At 40.6% G+C, this 20780-nt stretch overlaps 1 protein-coding gene across 1 annotated transcript in view; it reads left to right on the top strand.

The window, feature by feature from the left end:
• The window catches only part of crtc3 (CREB regulated transcription coactivator 3), a 38630-nt gene that overhangs the window by 10464 nt on the left and 7386 nt on the right, over positions 1-20780 (top strand). The window contains exons 4-12 of the mRNA XM_080458580.1: positions 1530-1583; positions 8019-8081; positions 9597-9700; positions 13844-13894; positions 15102-15187; positions 16243-16292; positions 17264-17484; positions 19395-19630; positions 20083-20274. Of these exons, the coding sequence (XP_080314706.1) occupies positions 1530-1583; positions 8019-8081; positions 9597-9700; positions 13844-13894; positions 15102-15187; positions 16243-16292; positions 17264-17484; positions 19395-19630; positions 20083-20274 (1057 nt within the window). The remainder of the gene's footprint in view (positions 1-1529; positions 1584-8018; positions 8082-9596; positions 9701-13843; positions 13895-15101; positions 15188-16242; positions 16293-17263; positions 17485-19394; positions 19631-20082; positions 20275-20780) is intronic.

Genomic DNA, 20780 nt, shown 5'->3' on the forward strand with positions numbered 1-20780 from the left:
GTCATATTTGTAAGTAAAGGTGCATATGTGGGATGAACAGCATAACTGAGTATGTAGATTGCCTCCATGGCAAATTTGTTATTCAATAATTTATTGTTATTACTATATCAAGCCAAACAGCCTATTTTGATGTTGACTGTTTTTGGATGTATTGGATGATAACATACAGTTGCCATTTACCTGCTTTGTTATTCAAAAGAACTGGAGCTTCAGTAGCATGTGGAAGGATCATATACAAGAGAAATGAACAGGTTTCCAGGAATATATAATTTATTGCCAAAAAGCATTGAAATGAAGAAATATTCTACTGAACACAAAAATGTTTTTTTGTGCTATAGTTTATGTTTTTAACCTTAAATGCGCGCGAGCAATCGGGAGTACAGTGACGGGTTATTGTTCCTTAAAGTTTTTTTGTTCACACTCACTGCCGTGTTTTGGCTGTTTTCGAATAAAATATAATCTTTTTGTTTGGCCTTGATTTTACGAAGTGCTCTTGTAGTGACTGTGATAAGGTTTTGTCACATTTTAACAAATGCCAGAGTCAGAATTAAGGCTTCACCTAATTTGTTTCACTTCGTGGCTTTTATTTTTTTTCCCGTTCAGTTTTCTTGTTTCACAATGTGTACGTATAACACAGATTTTGAATAGGAAATTGCAATGCAGGTTTTTTTGTTTTTTTTTAAATATGTACATGAACATGTAACAACAGCTAATAGCCTGTTGATCATTTGTATTTCCGTCTTGTTAGATGAGATGTAAACGTCCTCAAAGGGTGTCCAAGAGTTTCACAGTAACCCCTTCATTGTTTGTAGAAACGGCTGTGCTGAAGCTTCCTATCGTGTACAAAGAGGAGGAGTTCATTGTGTTACAAAATGGAATGTTGCCTTCCTTTTTTCCCCCCCCTCTGCCACATTGGATAAAGGGGACATCATGAGTGTTAAAACGGTGTGTTTACATCTGATGGGTGCTCATATTATGTGTTTTTCAATAGGTCACTCATTTTTGGAGAATTGGTATTCAAATGGGTGTTGCAAAGCTGGTACCGGGTGAGGTGCATCAACAATTTGTCCTGAACAGCTTTTATACCACACAGTGTCGTTGCGATGTATGAATGTAGAGGAGCGGCTGAGGTGGAGCTCCATCTTCTGAACAAGACAAGTTTTTTTTTTTTAATGTTGTTGGTTTTTTATTTTTAACTTTCCTGCACTGTGGAAGACCAGACCCTGTTGCCGAGATCGTTGTTAAGAATTAAGCTTGTGTTTTTCTCTAAGAATTTTTGAATTTGAAATTCCTCACAAATTTCTACAGACTCTTGTATGAGTAGTTTTGATGCGAAATGTTCTCTAGAAATCAGTTTACATTTTCAAATAGAAACTTTTTTTTGTTTTTTTTTGATATTTAAAAGCTTGTGGATTAATCTGATGGAAAATATATTTGTCATGTCTTTGCCTTACTTGAATTGAGTGATATTACAGTGATGCTTCTCTGTTTGTGACAAAGCTTTCCCTAACCACCACTCACATAGATAGCTCTCCGTATGGAGCTGTGTACCTTTCCCCACCTCCGGACAACAACTGGAGAAGGTGAGTAGCGCCTCTGTTAAGCTGATGAAAGAATGCTTATTTTCCTGTGCACTTCCTGTAATGACATTATTTTACAACAGGAACTGTTTCCTCTCGCTATGGGGCTTCCTGTATGGAATTGTTTTGTTTCTGCTAATCATTTCTTTTTTTTTTTAAATAAAGTTGCCAATCGTCTCTTTCAAAGGCATGGATAATCATTTAATGTTCTGGGTGACAGTAGAGGCAGGCTAATGAGAGCCTGTCTTGATTGTTCACTTGTTTTCATGCGGGAGAAAGCTGTGTCATCCCCAGAGGGATACATCGAACTAAAGGTGTTTGACAGATAGCCTTTTCTTTTAAAGGTCATGCCCTACAGTGGACATCCCACTGTTTAGGGATTTAATGTTGTCAGTGCCCTGTGGTGGAGAATCCTCCACTTACCTGAAATTCAATCTCTGTGTAAACTAGTTGCTCTCCATACGAGTTACTAGATAGCGTTTTCCTCTTTTTGCTTGTGCCTGCATCGAGAAGCCAGTCTGCTGTTGGTTGGCGGCTTTTCCCCAGTGTTTACAGGAGAGTGAATTATAGGCCTGTGATAAAACAGCTCAACCAAGCTCCTCCCCACTCACTCTCCTCAGTCTTGCTCTGTCTCCACGCTTGTGTTTTGTGTGCTTTCTTGGCGGGCTGCCAATCTCCCTGCCTCGTCTTCTTCCACAGCACCGACACACACACACAGCACTGAGCTTGTTTGTATGGTAGAAATGAATGAGGCCCACGCCCTCTCGTCATTGTTGACGGCGTCGGAACAGGTTGGCTGACAAACGTCCTCACAGCAGCCAGACGTCAGTATTCTTGGAGTGGGTGTGTTTCTTGCGGAGCCATGTGGCACAGTGAAGGCACCGTGAGCAGACTCTCACGTTTAATTTGAGGAGTAGTACTTTGTTCCCTTATTGTGACTTCCTATGAATGACTGATGCCCAAATAATCCAGCATGGCAGTCTGTCTCTGCTTTATTCCGCTCTTCTCGGATTGTATTTCTCCTTCACTATGTTAATGCTTGGCTTAATCTCTGTCAAGTCTATCCAGGCCAAATCTAAACCATCTTACTTCAACCTGCAGCAGATTGTAGACATACTGTGCAACAGGAATAAACTCCCCCCCCCCCCCCCCCGGAAGTGGATCTGGACCTTACTGTCACATGCAGAGATACACATATTAGTTGGTTTTTTAGTCGTAAATGAATGGTAAGAATAGGAAAACTTGGAGACCGCTCGGATCCATATGATTCTTGTCTACTCAAGGAACTTTGACATTAAAAAAAAAAAAAAAAAAATGCATTTCCCTTACAAAGGAGATCATTTAATTTGGTTCATGATGTTTTTTTAATTTGTTTTTCATGTTGGTGGATGGTTTACATGAAATTAGAACCTGAAGAAATGAGGCATTGGCAAGTTACCAATTTGTTAAACAATTAGCAGCGTTAGTAGTGTGTGGGAGAATCACGTACAGCTACATAATGAGTGACACCACCTCCTCATGCTGCCTGCTCACACTCTGCTGTAGGATAGCATTCCATTCTACAGCTGGATTTGTCCCGAGTCACAATATGGTTGTGTCGGTCAGTCCAGCACAAATGGCTCACCTAAGCTGATCCCACAAGTGTTCAATGAAGTTGAGGTCAGGACTGCTGGCAGGCAAACTCATCCTTTCTGTCCTCCCAGGGGAAACCCACTCTGAGGGTAGACCTCTTTTCCAGACAAAGATTCTCATCACAACATCTTAATTTTTTTATTATCGGCAAGAAACCATGAAGCTCAAAATAAGAGTCAGTGGCATAAGTGGCATAAGAGGAAAGCAATTCACAAAATGCAGCTCTAAAAATGCAGGTATAAACTACCAAATATACATTTCCTCACTGTTTCTCTGAGTTTAGAACATCGAACTGCACACATGGATGTAAGCCTCACGCACCAAGCGTCTTTGAAAGATGTAGCCCACTCACCATTATCAAGCGGATGTTTCCACTGCTGCCTGGTAATTTCCTAAATTGGGTCAGGGCTATTGTCATTACAACAACACGGTTTTGCAAGAGTATCCTTGTCTTGTAAGCCTCATGTTTGAGTACATCGAATGAACTGCTTTTAAGGTTGCTTTTGCAGTGTTGTGGTTTTAGTTTCAGCCTGCAGATGGAACTTGTAACTCATAAGGACACAATGCTGTTGGAAGGAAAGAGGGGGGATTTGTCTGGGCTGACATGTTGCCAGATCTGGGAGTTGATTCTTTTAGTAGAAGTAATGTTAAAGAACATTTTCTGTGTTGTACTTCTCAAAATTGTCTATTGGTAATATATTATGTTATTGAAAAAGCGGACGATGGGCTAAAGTTAACCATCTCTGGAAAAGGTTTTAGGCTCTCGTGTTGCTGCAGTGAGAATCAGATTCCCTGCTTGTCCGTCTCAGGGGAGAGTGGGGCGGTAAGTGTTTACAACGCCAGCTACATCTGCACTGCATTATCGTTAGTCAGTCGAGGAGACAAGCCACAGAGCTCTTTAACTGTTTCATTGCTTTCACTATCACAACAGTGTGCTCAGCTCCCTGCCTACACCCAGCCTCTCGAGCACTGACAAGTGGCAGAGAGCAAACATCTGTCAGCTTGCCTCCACCAACCAAGGAGAACGGAGAACAGAGCAACATTTTTTGTAAGAGTCATTTTGTACAAGATGGTTAGGACTGTTTTGAGATTTAAAAAAAATCAAAAACAAAATTTGTCATAAGATACTATCGGCGTATCTCATCATTATCGGATTATTTCAAATCTAATTCACACATCGGTTGTTATAAAGAACCATTTCTTACAACAAGAAGTCATCCAGGAGATGGTATAGCCTCTATTGAGCCCTGAGTCACGCTGAAATAATACAAAGGGAGATGAGACGTCCTCAATTCACTGATGAAGTCTTGCAAATTCTTCCAGATGTCCACTACAATTAAACAAAAAACTACATGCACGTCTAATTCACTATACTCTAGTAGCATGCATCTGTTTGTATTAAGATGATTGGTGTCAAGCTTTCCTGGCCGGATTACAACACCACTTTGAGGCACTGGGCCAGTTATAAGGGCCTGCTAGGCATGACAGAAATGCAGGGGAACAGAGCTGTTCACATAGCCTTTAACCGCTCTGTGACCAGAAGTCTTGCCAACAGATTTTATCATCTCTCTGGATTTTTCTTTTTTTTTTTATGTACAAAAACACGTAATTTCCCAACTTTGTCGATCTCTGGTGAGGCAAGCCATGATTTTTGATATCCTCCATCTGTCCTTAAAAGTTAACTCAAGTATGTTTGTATACAAGGGGTGTCAGTACTTTCAGTGTGTGCTGGTGACTGAGACCTTCTAAAAGAGAACTGGGGTTTTAAGGGGTCCAGAGACATTAGACCTGAGTCCGGCTCGGTGTCTTTTTAGAGACCATCTGCTTCAGGGTCAGACCCTCAGTCCAGTCCCACGCCCTTCTTCTTTCCCAATCGCCCATCTTTGGCCTGCTGTTCTTGTACCCGCCTCTCTTGGGATGAAATCTCAGACCCTGGAGCTCCCTGGAGGCTGCAATGGGGAAAGGATTTCCAGAGGAGAGAGCTAAATCTTTTCCAACGCTGTCCCTTTGGGAGGACTTTCATCCTCAATCTAGGTGGCCTAATTGCTGCTTTCATATTAAAGAGCCTGCATTTCTGTTTTGCAGCCTTAAATCGCATGATCAACATCATAAAAATACGTACTGCTCCTTTAACGAAATGTATACACTCCTGCTCATACACAGCCACTCCCGGATAAAACTAGACTACTTTACCAATCAATTTCTACATGTTGATCTTATTCTCGATTTGGGATCAGAAGTTCACAGGTTCCATCTCCACAGCAAACCGGTCACCACTGTGGTTCCCTGAGCAAGACCTCTGACCCCTATCAACTCACCACATACTAGAAATAACAAACATAATGACTGGTTCAAATATAGAAACACAAAAAGACTATAAAACTACTGCTGCTTGATTCTCTTCATTCAGATATCTTTAGGGTGTCTTGTGTCAGAGAGTTCCAGTTCACAGGTATTGAAGTTCACACTAATAGCCATTCATTTTACAATGGGATCAATCAGGCTGTGTAGTAATGGCCACAAAACCACAGTATTTGAGCAGGGAGTAGCCTTTTGCTGTGAGGTGGCAGTGCTAAGTACTACTCCACCCTCAGATGTTTTTATGTTTAATCAGTGTACCTTTCTAGAGTGATGCGGTACATCATTTTTTTATGACCGGAGTGTTCTATTTAAAGAAACCATGCTTAAAACTTCAGTCGTTAGTGCTGTGTCTCTGATGAGTATTTTAAGGCAACAGGTTGCACATAAAAGCAGAGGGAGTGGACGGAAGGTGTGCTCAATACAAACCTACATCCTATTTTTGACCCACGGGGACTAAAGGGTTAATCTGGCCCTGTTGTCCCACATTCCAATGTGGTTACCAAGCTAATTGTACAGACTTGTGAATGCCAACACCATCCATTAAAAGTTTTACTTTTGCCTGAAGTTGTTGGAATCAGCGAGTGCTTCCAGTCCGGCATGTTTTCTTAGATGTCTTCTCTTCTCTAACACACCTGATTCAAATGACTGACTTCTCAGCTCGCAGACCACGATGGAGAAACGCAGGTTGTGATGATGCAGTCTAGCGAGGTATCTAGTCTACAGCATGCTTGATTGCAAGTCGTTTGTCTTTTCTCAGGTAATCCCGTGCTCGAGATGCTGATCCTTCCCCATAATTTAGCGGTTTATTCCAAGCACAGATTTAAACGTTCCACAAAGTAATTGGTAATTTTTCTGTTGTCACAATTGTTGTATGTTTGTTTTGCTTTATAAGTTATATTTGTATTTTATGTTTTTCCACGGCTGACTGTTCAGATTTGTTTGGCAGATTGGATGATGGAAGTCTGAAGGACATTTTTGACAGTTGCTAAACAAGCCCCGTGGCTTGTGGAAGAATCACACACAACCTTAACGGTGTTGCAGAACATCCGCATGCTGCTTACCACACAAGCCTGCTCACACACTGCAGTGGGCTGGCACAACAACCATTTTTCCAGAGTTAGCCAACTTGGATGTTTTGGTAACCCTGGCTCGAACAGCTCACCCAAGATGATCCCACAAGAGTTTAATGGAGTTGAGTTCAGGATTGTTTGTCAGGTCGTGAAGTACCAGAAACTCAGTAGCAGTACAAGCTGGCTGAGAAGATTTCCCAGTTTTCTATAAACACATCTTCCTGCTGTTAATCTCATATAGAGAATATTTTTTTCAAATGTGACACCTTTTGGGGGAAAAAATAGCAAACAAATGTCCTTACTTTTGTGTGCTATGCTTCATTTTGATCACATTCTGAGGGTTCTCGTTAATTCATAATTTTAAGTTGCACATTTTTTTCCTTTAAACTTTGAAAAGGTGTGTTTCAATTTTTCAAACCAAATGGGAGTGGCAGTTTACTGGTTGTTGATGTAGCTTGACCACCTGCTCACTTGTGGATTTGTCAGCCGCTTTCAAACATGCCTCAGTCACAAACCTTTTTTTTCTTGATCTTATCAGCTTGAAATTGAAAGTTAACATTTTTTCAAGCCAGCAGAGAAGCCATTTCTGACACTTGTGGTCATTGCTGTATGTGTGTTGCACTGTTAGTTTTAACATAGCCAAAGAAATGAAATCTAATGAACCGAATAAGAATGCATAATCCTTTGTGTCTTTCATTCATTGAAGACGAAGTCGGTACACTTAGTTATCAATTGCTCTGGGAGCGTCTAGATACTCTGGCTCTTAAAAAGTCTATTTCAGTTCTTTGGTAGACCTTTGTATTTTTAAATAAAGACTGGTTGCACCAGTTAGAATTGAGCGTCTTCTCTCTGCTTTTAGCGTTGTAACAAGTCAAGACCCCTTTTTGCAGAATACCTCAGAAAAGTCCACTTAGTCACTGTTTCCATTCCACGGTTTCAGACTTTGACAATGAGTCTTCACATGGAGTTGTTTACGCTCTTTCTCTGTGTGCCCAGCCACTACTCTGAAAGCTGGTTGTGTTGCACCATTTTTTATAATAAAAAAATTTGTGTTGTTTTACATTAGAAACAGCCGAGCAGCTGTTTCCAGCTGCTCGGCTGCAGGAATATATACTGGGCTTGTTGTCATTCTTTTCAATGGTATTCTTTTCCTTGCGTCTGTACTATACCTTTCTTGAAAAATTAATGGGTCTTCTACTGTATCCCAGTATTTTCCTGGGATTCTTCCTTCCTAAGCAGCTCCAAAAAGAAATATTTTGTATGATTAGTTAAGTCTGTATCGCCTCGTCTCAAAATTTCAGGCAGGAGCTCAGGGGGACTCTGCTTTCAGCCACTAAACTTGTCTGTCATGGTTTTCCTCTTTCTGTCTTTGAAGGGAACAGCAGCCATGGACTGAGGAAAAACGGCCTGGGTTTAGATTAATATCACAACTCAACAGGTGACCCTTGACCCCTCGTTTCCCTCCATCCCCCTCTCTGTCACTCCTCTTTGCCCTCAGCTTCTCTTAACCGCTTTATCCCTCGCTCACAGAGGCCAGCAATTCAGTTCTTTGTCTTTTTCCAATCTCTCTTGGCCACATAACATCCTGGATTCTATCCTTTGTAAATCTCTGCCTGATTTGTAACATCTCAATAATCCTCTCCTTTCTTCCTTTGAAGCACTGCGATAGATGGCCGCAAAGTCTCAACTACAAACTGTTATGGTTTATTTTATTGATGCTTTCTTTTTCTTTTTGTACTTTTCCACTCATGTTTTTGGTATTTCTGAAATATTAATCAGTAGTTCCTGTTGTACTAACCCAACAGTAGGACTCCTGGCTCATTTGCAGGCTAACATCAAGGCTCTTAATTCACATTTTACTTGCTTTGATCCTTCTGACAACCTTCTCAAAGTCCTGATTTGATATGGTTTTTGAAAATGTTCTTTTGGGGTTTTTTTCAAGTTTTTTGTAAACAGAATACCAGCCGCGCTATGGCGTGAGCGGAGATTTATTAATTCCCAATACTCACAATTTGCACTTGTTCTGAATATAGTTCAATTGAATGTGTTCCAAATGTAAAAAAAATGGATCGACAGTCATTTGACTTTCTTCTTTTTAACCTATTTGTAGTCTCCGAATTTCTGGGTGCTGCAAGGCTCCAGTACATGAAAGTTTGGTTTTGTTGAATATTGAGAAAATGTTTTGACGACTTTTTTTTATTATTATTCAAGAATAAACCTCTGCATTAATTGACTATATAAAATTCCAACCTGGAATGAAACCCAGCAGGTTTAAAAGCATCAGAGTGGATCAAACGGAAATGTAATTGCAACACTTCTACAGTGCACTCGAAGGAAAGCAGGAATGACGCTTGAAAGAAGCCATTGAGGCTTAATGGAGCACAGTAAAGAAAGCTCTCAGCTGAAGTGATATAGGACTCAGTGGTTTGTGTGGGTTGGCCTATGGATGTGTGTTTGAGAGCTCATTATAATTGAAAGCTGCCCATGTGTACATGTGTAAATTTACAGCTCATATACACTCCAGGATATGGCTACCTCAAACCAAATAATATGTCTCTTTTAAAGTCAATGTATTATTTCAAAATAAATTGAAAAATGTATGAATAATGCTTCATTTTTACGTTATGTGAGCAGGTGTCTTCTTTGCATTTACCTGAATCACAAGAGACAAGATGGCAAATCATGCATTTAAAATAGGTGTTTGTTTCTGATTGTCATCACGGAGTGAAAATGTGTTTCTGTCCCAGACTGACAAATATTTTGTGTGGTGTTGTGAGGGTGTTTATGTCTAAGGTCAGTCTGAGCCTGAAGATGAATGCAGCTTGTGTGGAGGCAGAGCAGGAAGCAGAATGATTCACTGACCTCACGGCTTTTACAAACCTCCTGCCTCTGTCCAAGGTGCTGGAATACTTTGCATAAATTCCCTCTTCCTCCTCCTCTTCCTCCCACACAGAACTAACTCAGACTCAGCTCTGCATACGAGCGCTATGAACCCAAACCCCCAAGACCCATTTGGTATGAACCAGCAGATGGGCAGAGGTCCCCCACAGCGCAATGGTGAGAGTAACATACACACTCATTCACAGCACAAGTGCTTTGCTCTCAAAGAGAGCAGTTTCTTTATTTATGTGTCTATGTTTAAACTTGTGTCTTGTCATGAATGCTCGTCCTTCATGTGGCTTTAACTTCATGCCAGCTTATAAAGTATCATTTATCACCTCCATCGTTTGCACGTTGACTCATCCCTGCTCATTTTAAATTCTAATAGTGATGGACTGTGTGATTTATAGCTATCAACTGTAGATTGTGGTCCACAGTATCTTAAGATAATATTTAAGGGAATTATTTTTGACTTCTTTGTTGTTGAATCATACTTATCTTTAGCTTACTAGTTTACCATGAAGAGAGTCCAACAGAATCTGTTTAGAAAACTGAAAGCATGTAAGCGTGGCTTATTTAACACTTTGCCCTTAAATCTCGACTGCTTTTGTGACAATTCAAAACAAATGCAACTGAGTGGGCCATGTTCAATATGCAGCCAAAAAGCATGACCAAAGATTACTTTTGAGAGTCTTTACATCAGATCAGACTGAATTTAGGCAAATTGAGGCAGACTGGGTAACATTGTTACTGTGTATTAGCTGAGATAATCGTGACGTTACCTATCACAGCTATTCTGGTTTACAACACTGCAACATGTTGTATTTTTGAGGAGATTCACGTCACTTTTGGGTCAGAGTACAAATATTGATTTAATGGGAAAGTATCTCCCTTTAAATGTGATACTACTTGATGCACAGTATCACACACTTTAAGGTAAAATGTTCTGGAAATGAACAGTGATTTACCTTTTCTGAATTTTAGTGAGAGGAGTTAAACTTCTGTTGTAAAATAGTAACAGACATAAATTATCCTTGTCACGTTGCTGAAAAATACCTTACAGAACAAAACCTTTAACACACTGTTATGTGAAAAACACATCATGAAATTGCAGAATACACACCGACACATATTTGACAATAAAACTGGACATTCTTTCCAGCTGAAGTTGATCTATTTGTGTTTTTGCTGCTCTGTTGTGAGACACCATGCAGGTGTGTGTGTGTGTGTTTTTTTTTATTTTTTTTATTTGACTTTCTAATCATTCATGAAGAGCAACACTAACAGTATCTATTAGTAGGTGAAAAAGATGGAGGGATATTAACAGTATGACACACTCCACCAACAAGGGCAGCAAATTGTCTATTGAGAATAATTAAGATCCACTTTTGCATTAAGAAATACTTATCTCTGTCCGCATAATATACTAGAAGTGAGTCAGAGTACAAACCGGCGCGGTTACTGCTTAGAGCTGATGGTTTTTAATCACATAGTCCCCTGGTTGCACATATCATGCAGGCTGTTTTCTATACTTGGCTCATGTCATTGTAATCGTGCTACTTTATGGTGTTTGTGTTTCTGTTCTTCTGGTTATTCATTAACAGGGAACACAGTCCATCCAGCCAGCTGCCTTTCGGTCCAATAAGCCACACAGATGCACAGTTACACAAATCACAGTGGTCCTTAGTTGGTTTAAAATGTTCTGTTTATACCTTTGCCACTGGGCCAAAGAGGAACATTTGTCTCCCAGTCAGAATAAAGAGCCCTCTCTCACTCTCTCCCTCCCTGTCTCCCTCCCCTCACACTCATCTTCCCATCTCTTTGGCCCTGCTCTGTGTTGAGGAAGTATAGAGTGGATTGGAGAAGTGTTCCTCCAGTGGATTACTGCTCCCCGTGTTTAGCCAACACATTTAAACAGGATATTGTCTCAAGTTCTGGCCCAAGAATGAGTTTTGCACACAGAAGGAATTCACACTGAAGAGGTCCATGATATACAAGCAATGTATTCTGTTCTTTGGGTGTTGCTTTTAATTTGAGCTTGTCTTTAAAGATTTCATACAATGATGATGTATATCCTGAGTTGTAATTGGTTGTCTCTAGGCTACTATTTGATATTCCTCTTACTGTGAGCCCAATAATGCTTCAACAATGAATATTGCAGTAATTTCACCTAAATTGCCCTTGTTTTTTTCCCTTTTTGATGAGTCAAATGTGTGATGAGTCATCCTGTGCTCAGGGGTATTTTGTATTTTAGGGTAATTATGCATCCAATAGAAATATTGTGTTGCTAATGTGCCATCTGTCTGAATTGTCTAATGAAGATGTCAGTCAAATCTAGGACAAACCTACTCTGCTTTCAAATGTTTTACCCAGAAATGCAGAAATATACTAAATCAAATATCCACTTCTTAGCGCATACTCCTTGGTCTCAATTATTAGCGACTGCAGCCAGTTAATGCTTCCATGATTAATTACTGTAGTGATTATTTTTGTCATGAATAATCTGGTTCAGGAAACAATTTTAACAGTCTTATGTTGGCTACAAAGTTTTCCCTGTTACATATATTTATGACATCATATATAATGTACAGAAAAATTTACTTTATTCATCGAACAAGGCTATGCAGACATTCCAGTGTATGTCGTAAAGCAATGAAGATCATCATTGAACAATCCTGATTTGGATTTTAAACTTTTATTGGACTTATATGGATTTGCATTGCTACTGGTATGATTTATTTGAATGCTAAACATGTGCTTTAAAAAAAAGTGTGTGTGTGTGTATATATATATATATACATACACACACACAGTTCCCCCCTGGTCTCCGTGTCCCCTCCCGCAAAGTCGTGCAAAAGCATGTACTAAGTGAGACTCCTGCCTTAAATGCTCAGCTCAAGCATTTCAAGTGTCTCGTGCCAAGCACTTCATTTTGCTTGAATGCCAAACTTCCTGGAGCAGTCCAAATTCATACAGAGTTAATTATGATGGCCAGAAATAAAAAGTTTTGCTTGTGGAGAATCACATCATGTATTATCTGGGAATAGCTTGTTGTATATCGTCCAGAAATGCATACTACACGTTGCTCCTCAGGCTGCCTATTCTTCCTTCTAAAAGTGAATAAGGCACATTCATGGTTCATTTCAGCAGCGCAGTCTTGCGGCTCTGTGCATGAGCAAAGCCCGAGGGCCTCGTTGACACCTCTCAAGGTTTCAGCAGGTTTTGAGTGGTGTAAGCCCTGGCTGATTAAAGAAGCATCTAACTAGGAATTACAGGTATGAGTCACTCTGCCAAGTAGAAACACTTACAGCAAAGGAGTTCAGCAACAATGTCTTACGGTGTGGGATTTCTACCCAGAAAGGAGCAGCCTTACAGAGTGGAGATCTAGTGTTACCTCTGCCGCTGAAAGAGCTTCGATTGATCATATGTTCCCAAAGGAAACAGCAATGTTATTTTCTTTATCCAGAGCATTTACAACACCCATATTGAATGCGTTGCGTGGCCAGGGACACGGGCTAGACATTTTCCATCCCGGTTGTCCTCTTTCCGTCCCACTTTCAGCTATGAGCTGCAGCCACTAGACACCTTATGAAGGGGCAAATGCAGCAATGCCAGACTGTTGTATCGCCTCATTGTCCCATCTGTTCCAGCCGCTGAAAAGCTGTCTCTCAAAATGAATGGGCCTCAGAGAGAATGAGGGCATGGAAGGAGAAGGAATGGGTGGGCAGAGGATCAAAGGCTAATGTTAAGAGAAGCTCTATTCAACTTGGAGCCACGAAGGGACTGGAAGGACACGTCAAGAGAAACAAAAAACGATTTTCCTCATAAGCAACAGAAGTATTGAACATGAATTGTTATTGCAGAAGTCTTACTCAAAATGAATGAAAAGTTAAAAGGTAAAAAGTCAGGCTTGTGTATCTGGTATCGAGTCTGGTATAAGGAGGAAGACAAGAGCCTCTTTGTTGTGCAAGGAAAACAATGACCCCTCTCTTTATTCCTAATCAGTATTTGAACCCTCCCGTGCCCACTACATACGCCCAACTTGTATTCTTCCTTTCCTCATCTGTCTGATTAATAACATGATGCCAGGTGCCAGCTGTTGTGTTTATAAAACTGCACAGTAATTGCAGAGTATTCCAGAGGGCCTGTTCCTGTCAGTAGGGCTGATTATTGTTCCAGACATGCTGGGATTAGTCAAACAGCTGCTTAAAATTGAATATTCTCTAATGTTCCTCTGATCTTGTTTTCATATCTTTCTTTTTTTCTTCATCAATCGTCCCTCCCCCTTCTCCTCTTTGTGTTTGTTTGTTTCACATGGAGGCTGGCATGCAGCCAGCGTGAATGAAGCCGAGGTGGATGGCTCCGGAGACGGTGAGTGGCAGTTTCATCTGATAATCAAACTACACAGTGGTGGAAAACATTTTTACACAACCTAACATTTTTACACAATCTCAAATGGTGTGTTTGCAGTAGACATACACAAATACAAATGATTTTTTTAAATTTTTTTTATTGTTTACAAGAAAAACTAACAAAACTAAATTGTTGACAGTTTCATATGTCAGTTCTCAACATTGTTTTAAAGTCAGCAAATAATAGAGAATGTTCAAAACTGAACATAAAATAAATAAACCATCTCATTTGAAAATTAATATGTAGTTGTCTTGCCATCAACATTCAATAGAGCTCCAATCCTGGCTTTTACACTGTTGAGGAGTAATCTGGTCCCGTTCTTGATTTGCTGCTTTTATTTCTTCTGTTAACACTTTGAACACGACCTTTTGATGATTCACCACAGGTTTTCAATGTGGCTCATGTCTGGGGATTGAACTGGCCCCTCTAAGACCTCCACCATGCTTGACAGTAGGATCTGTACATGCTGGCGATAATGCTTGACCTGGCGTTCTGCGTACTCTCACATTAGCTGTGAACTGGACTTGTCTGACCACAGAATCTTTCTTCAATTCCCTGCCATACAGTTCTTGCGTGCTTCGGCCAAACGCCTCCGGGCAAACATCTGGCCATACAGCCATACAGCGCAGATGGAACACCTGTCTGGTTCGACCACTGCTGCTGAAGCTCCTGTGATGTCATTCGGTGGCATTCCCTGCATATGCAGATCAGTTTGTGGTCTGTGTCTTCAGGCGTGTTTCTTCCATTAAGTTCCATGTTTTAGCCATTTTTGTCTCTGAAGAACTTTCAAATGTGCTGACTTTATATTGACAAGAAGCACGGTAGCAGAAATTGCCTTTAAATAAAAAACACAACATTCACAAGTGGATCACAGGTACCATAATGACCCAATACTCATATATTATCAATATGAATACTAATATTTATTGAGCCAATCAATTTTAAGTTTTTACCGGCTTTTTTAGGATATGTAAATATATCCTAAATTGTAATTTGGCTGTGACTGTTCCAAAATAAATTGCACTTAAAGGCCTAAGAGTGATTCTTAATGCAATATTTCACAAATGTATTGGGAGGCCGACAGCTGTTTTTCCGCCACTGTAATTGACAATAGATTGTTTGTGGAAAACACATTTAATGAAAATTGTTTTATTTCCCTTCGCAGTCTTTTCCTTCCCGGCTCTGTCCAACGAGGAGAATTTAATCTGCGTCAATAAACCTCTTCCCAAGCAGCTGTGGGAGGCCAAAAAGGTGAGATCTTTTCTCACATCTGTGAAACATGGGAGATACCTGACTGGAATCATGGAATCTGATTTGACTATGTCCTCTTTGTTTCCCCTTTTGACATCTGGATGCATTATTACTGTGCTCAAGTTCCCAAAATAGGACAGAGGAGAATCAGATTGAGCAATTCTTTTTTTATATTTATATATATATAAGAATGATTGCTATGTCAGATTTACATCTTTAATTCCTGCATGATTTGACAGAGACTGGTTCACGCTGAACCAGTATTTCTTGTGTAATCGCAAAAAAAACCAAATGATCTGGTGATAAAATATCAAATCAGCAATCTTTGTAAGCTTGATATCTGAGGCACAAAGACGGAAAACCAATGGGAAATATTCAGACAGCATACGTGGGTTTTTGTAGGCGACACAACATAGAAGCTGTGACCTTTAGCATTGATAATAACACCCTGCGTTTTGTGAAACATGCCTGAGGTTCACAACCATCCGTTACAATGTTATGAGAACTGTCATGTACCATAATAGAGAAATCACCAGGAATATGCAGTGCACCTGTTAGTGGGTGAGATATGTTGGTAACCAAGACCCCCCCCCCCCCCCCCCAAAAAAGTTGATGTAGCAGGATAAAAGATAGGTAGTGCAACAGTCTTTTGAGTTTGATTAGGGCCAATCTGTGATTGTTAGATAACTGATAAAACTCCACAGTAGCTTGGAGGATGCCCAGACTTACACTGCTGTGGTATGAACCTACTTTATTTTACAGACAACAGAATGCCTGCAATGCTTTAAAGAGAGATAAAAGTGCAGTTTTTGCTTTCTTAAATACTGAGGATGTTTATCATATTGGAAGCGCCTCCTTGCCTAGCCTTATTTTGTTTAGGTATTTTTGTCCTGTCCTACCAATCTTGACATCCAACCTCATAATAGCTGTGCAACCAGTCAATAATGGAACCATATCATAACATAATGTCAAAATGCAGTTGTTGTTATTATTACTGGTTCAGGTTGAAAACCAGTTTTTTTTGCATATTAATGGTTGTGTTGTTCATGTGTCAGGTCCAGTCGATGGCGTCAAGGCCTAAATCATGTGAAGTGCCGGGAATCAAGTGAGTCTAAACCAGAATCAAAATGTTCTTATGCTCATGTGTTGTCTTAACTACTTTTGTTGTATCACATTAACACTACTGTGTTGTTAAACAAAGTATTTAAATGTCTTGATACGCCTCCCAGATTCTGTGATTTGAAGTAGGATGCAGGTGTTTTCTACTGGCAGTAAATGCTGGAGCTGTTCAGCAGAAACAATGGTATCCCAGAAATGAGATGCCACACATTCCCACCGCTTCAAACAGGATGTCTGTGTTCCTCTTTACACCTCTGTCATAATGACTGTGTTCCTCTTATTTTAAAAGGGTCAATCAGACACCATGGGCTTTGTTTAACATCATTTTGCTCAGTCTATTGTCCTCCCACTACAAACCACCTCCGGTGACATGGTTTAGGGGAGAAAAAAAACAACAAATGGCTCCATTATTTATTAGCAATTCATTAGCTTTGCAGCAGCAGTTGTGCATGTGGCCAAGACATGGCCTCAGATGGGGCTTAATTTATAGGTCACGTATTTATCACAGAGAAAGCAATGTAATTTTCTTAAAGGGTTGTGAAGATTTAAGATCCCTGGATTTATAGTCTCATGTTCAATGTTGAAATAAACAACGACCAACAGACTTCGAGCTGTTTTGGCTTCTTCATGTCACGATCGCCTCAAAGAGAAAGGGGGGGGGGGGACCCACAGTATTTGTTCAGTGTTTCTGTGCTCTCAAAATTGTTGTGGGTTAAACATTTACAGTTGCCTTTCATAGTTTTGTTCAGAAAATGTAAAAAAAATCTAATGAAATACAAGAAATAATCGTCAAATTGGAGGGTGGGTGGAAAAACATTGTGGACGAAACATCCCGGCAATTTCACATGGCAGTAGGTGCACACACAGTGACTCATCTTTTTATTTTGGTTTAACTGCTTATATTCATTCAAGTGTGTCTGGATCATTAGTGTTGTTCTATTTCTCCCTCCGTTGCAGCATATTCCCATCTCCGGAGCAGAACCCTGGACTGTCCCACTACCAAGGTTCACTGAGTACCGGTGGCTCGCTGCCCGACCTCAGCAACCTGCAGTTCCCCTCGCCGCTGTCCACCCCACTCGACCCTGATGACAATGGAGGATACCCCAACCTCAGCGGGGGCAGCAGCACCGGGAACCTTCCTGCCGCCATGATGCACCTCGGCATCGGTAACTCACAGGGTGAGTATGTGCGCTAAACCGCTCATTGTTAGTAGTTTGTTTATAATCATTCCTTTATAATAGTGCTCAATGAGTACATCATAACAAGAGGAAGAATAAGGGTGATTAATCTCACCTGACTGCAGATTCTAATGGATGTAAAAACAAAGAACATTTGGAAATTAATCAGGATCTGTGTGTTCACACGTATAAAAGCTGACTTTAAACCAATTTGGAACCTCATTAGTTCTTTATCTTGACTTTTGCTCCTCTAATTACACATTTTATTATTTTCCAGCACAATGGCTAAGCCATAAATTCTGTGTTTATAAAGCTAATTGATTTTTCCTCTTGAGATCACTAGAGAACTTAATTGGCCTATTTATTTCTAAAATTGCAGTAGTGTTGATTGTTTGATTGATTATACTCTTCCTAATAATGTGGCCACCACATTCCAGGTGCATCCACAAACGACAACCTGAAATTTGCTCAGTACTTGGCAGTATACAGATCTTCCCATGATCTGTAAGTGTCCTTTGAATCAGGCGATCTCCTTATTTAGATCTCCTCAAAATATCTTTATGATTTATGCAATGAATAGTTGAGGGTTAGCAGTTAAACCTACCTGTATATTGATAACTGTGCAGGTCAGACACACGCTGATATTTACATGATTTTGCGATTATTTCCTTTCATTCAATACAACATTCTGTGGTGTGATGAGATCACAATGCTGAAATATTCTTTTCATTATACTTTAATGGAACTGAGGACTATCGTTTACAGCAATGGTGTCTCATAACTTTTTATTTTCGTACATTCTCAGTATGTGAGCTTATATTCAGTTTTTTCTTGCCATTTGGTAGAACTGCTCCAAGAGCAGATATCTAAGCTTTCTCGGAATGGATCATAAACTAGCAGCTCATAGCCCGAAGCAAATTAGATTCTGTGGTAGCTCAGTTACTAGAATGAATAAAGCGCTTCTGTAAACTGCACTCTTGTCGCTCCAAAAACCATTTCATCAAAATTTGATGCTATTGTGTCATTCCTCCGTTGTTGTTGTTTTTTTTTCTTTTTTTCTGTATCATTTTGTATTGCTTAAAATTGGCAGCACATATCGTATTGATGGATGCTATTACAGCTGTGTGCTTAATGAGAATCTGTCTTCTTGCTGGGTTTGGGGGGGCCGTTGCCCAGCAACACCGCTCGCAATGTTGACTGTCATCAGAATTTACGCCTCAGCGTTGTTCAACATGTGCCTCTTGTCAATGTCGGGATTAAAAATATCGTTGCATGTCAGTGGAATTGAAGCGTCATCTGGAGGGGGTTTTAGTCTTTTGTAGGTTTTAGTCAGAAAAGTTGTTCAAGCTTTTTGCTTGAAGTTTAGAACAATGGCGGTTGATCAGTGTAAGCGTCACAAACATTTTATCCTCAATACGGAGCGCACAACTGTGACACAGCTCAAGTATTTTGAAGCAGGTTCATGGTTTTTGTCTTTGCTTACATGAGCGACAGGTCTTAGGAAGATCTATGAATCTCTGGATGTCAGATGTGATCAGACCCGCTGCCGTTCCTTTTCCCTCCCTGCTTTTGGTATTTTGGGAGAGTAGTTTGGCTCCCATGACAGCTTGGCCGGGCACCAAAGTCACAGAGGAACTTTGACCCTCTTTTGGCCTGCTACAATCAGCTCTTTTCTATTCCCTCAGTTTCTCTCGGTCTTCTCATTTTTCTCTCCCCTGCTCGCCATGCTCTTCACCCTCCCCAGTCGCACAAAACAATCTAGTGTTTTGGGTAACAGCTTGGCGAGCCCGCCGGAAAATGTACATGCCGCCTCAGAACTTCCACATGTTCCTCCCATTAAATGCCATAATGAGTTTGGGATGTCTTTGATTAAGTGGTACATGTGCCGCCTGTCTTGATTCTTCCTGCAGGTCTATCTTCCTCTCTGAGCAACCCCTCAATTCAGGCCTCCCTCAACAACTGCCAGCTGCAGTCGTCACTCAGCAATCCCTCCATCAACTCATCCCTGCGCCTGTCCAGCAACTCCCCGCGGCGGCGGCCCGCTCCCATCAGCCCCCTCACCCTGTCACCCGGGGCCGAGGCACACAGGGGTCTGGCCAAGCAGCTGTCTCCCACCATGTCCCCCTCGCTGTCCCCGATCACACAGGTATGCTCACACCACACCAAGGTCTCACACTCCTGCATAACTAAGTGTGTAACTAACTGAGAGAGGGATAGCACTGTGGTGCACTGAAACATGATTAGAAAGAAAGAAAAAAATCCTGAAATTGAATAGGATGGGTTTTTTTTCTAGCTGAATGTTTATATTCATTGAGTTGCACTTTGGCGCCACCACTGCGATTTTATTTTTAAACTAAAAACAGTTGTCAAAATTAATTAAGCTACCTTTCCAGTGATCCTTCATGAAAATTGGAAGTTGACAATGACATAAATCAAAGTATGAGTAAAAAAAAAAAGCAGTTTTCCCCTCTCATTTCACAAGGAAAGTACTGTGAGTAATGGCTGTACAATCATAGTAAATAAACCAGATTGCCAAGATTTGATTAGAATTGCCGTTTGTCTTAAGTGACTCCTGCTGGCTTTCTCTGCCCTGTGTAGGGAGTTGCCTTGGACACTAGCAATATGCCAAGGGAGCCACCCCCGCCCTATCCACTCTACCAACAATCCCAGCATGCAGTGGACCAAGGCCGTCAATGCCAACACCCTCATCAGCAACAGCAGCCACAACAACAACAACAGCAGCCTGTGTCCCCTCTTCAGAGCATCCCACTAGACTTCAACACAAGCCAAGTGAGTGAACAGCGTCTTTACACATCGTGCATGGGTGCATGGGTTGGCAGTTGAATGAATATAAATCTGTTTTCTCTCAGATTTCTAGGGAGAGATTAACATCTCTATCTTAATGGTTAGGGTAGGACAGATATGTGGTTGGAGTTCGAGAAAATCTGAATACAGTGTATCAAAGTTAATACAACGTTCTAAAAGGCATGAAAAGCCAACCTGTGTGAGACTGTGCACAGAAAACATAAAGGTGGACAAATGTTTCACATTGTGTTTACATGGTTGTGGATTTCTGTGTTTATACAAGGTTGGGCTTCAGTTTACTTTCAACACAGTTTCAATTGTTGCATTTGCTTTCCCAAATCAGTCTACTCTTAATGACCTTTAATGTTGATTTTTTTTTTCATGACTGAAAAAATATACAAGTGTAGATGCTCTAAACATTGACTCTAAAAACCTTCCTGCACATAGTTTTCATGCATGCACATGACGAAAGTGTGGTACAATAGATTGCA

The sequence above is a fragment of the Lipophrys pholis genome (assembly GCF_963383615.2).
Source record: "Lipophrys pholis genome assembly, chromosome: 2".
Taxonomy (NCBI): Eukaryota; Metazoa; Chordata; class Actinopteri; order Blenniiformes; family Blenniidae; genus Lipophrys; species Lipophrys pholis.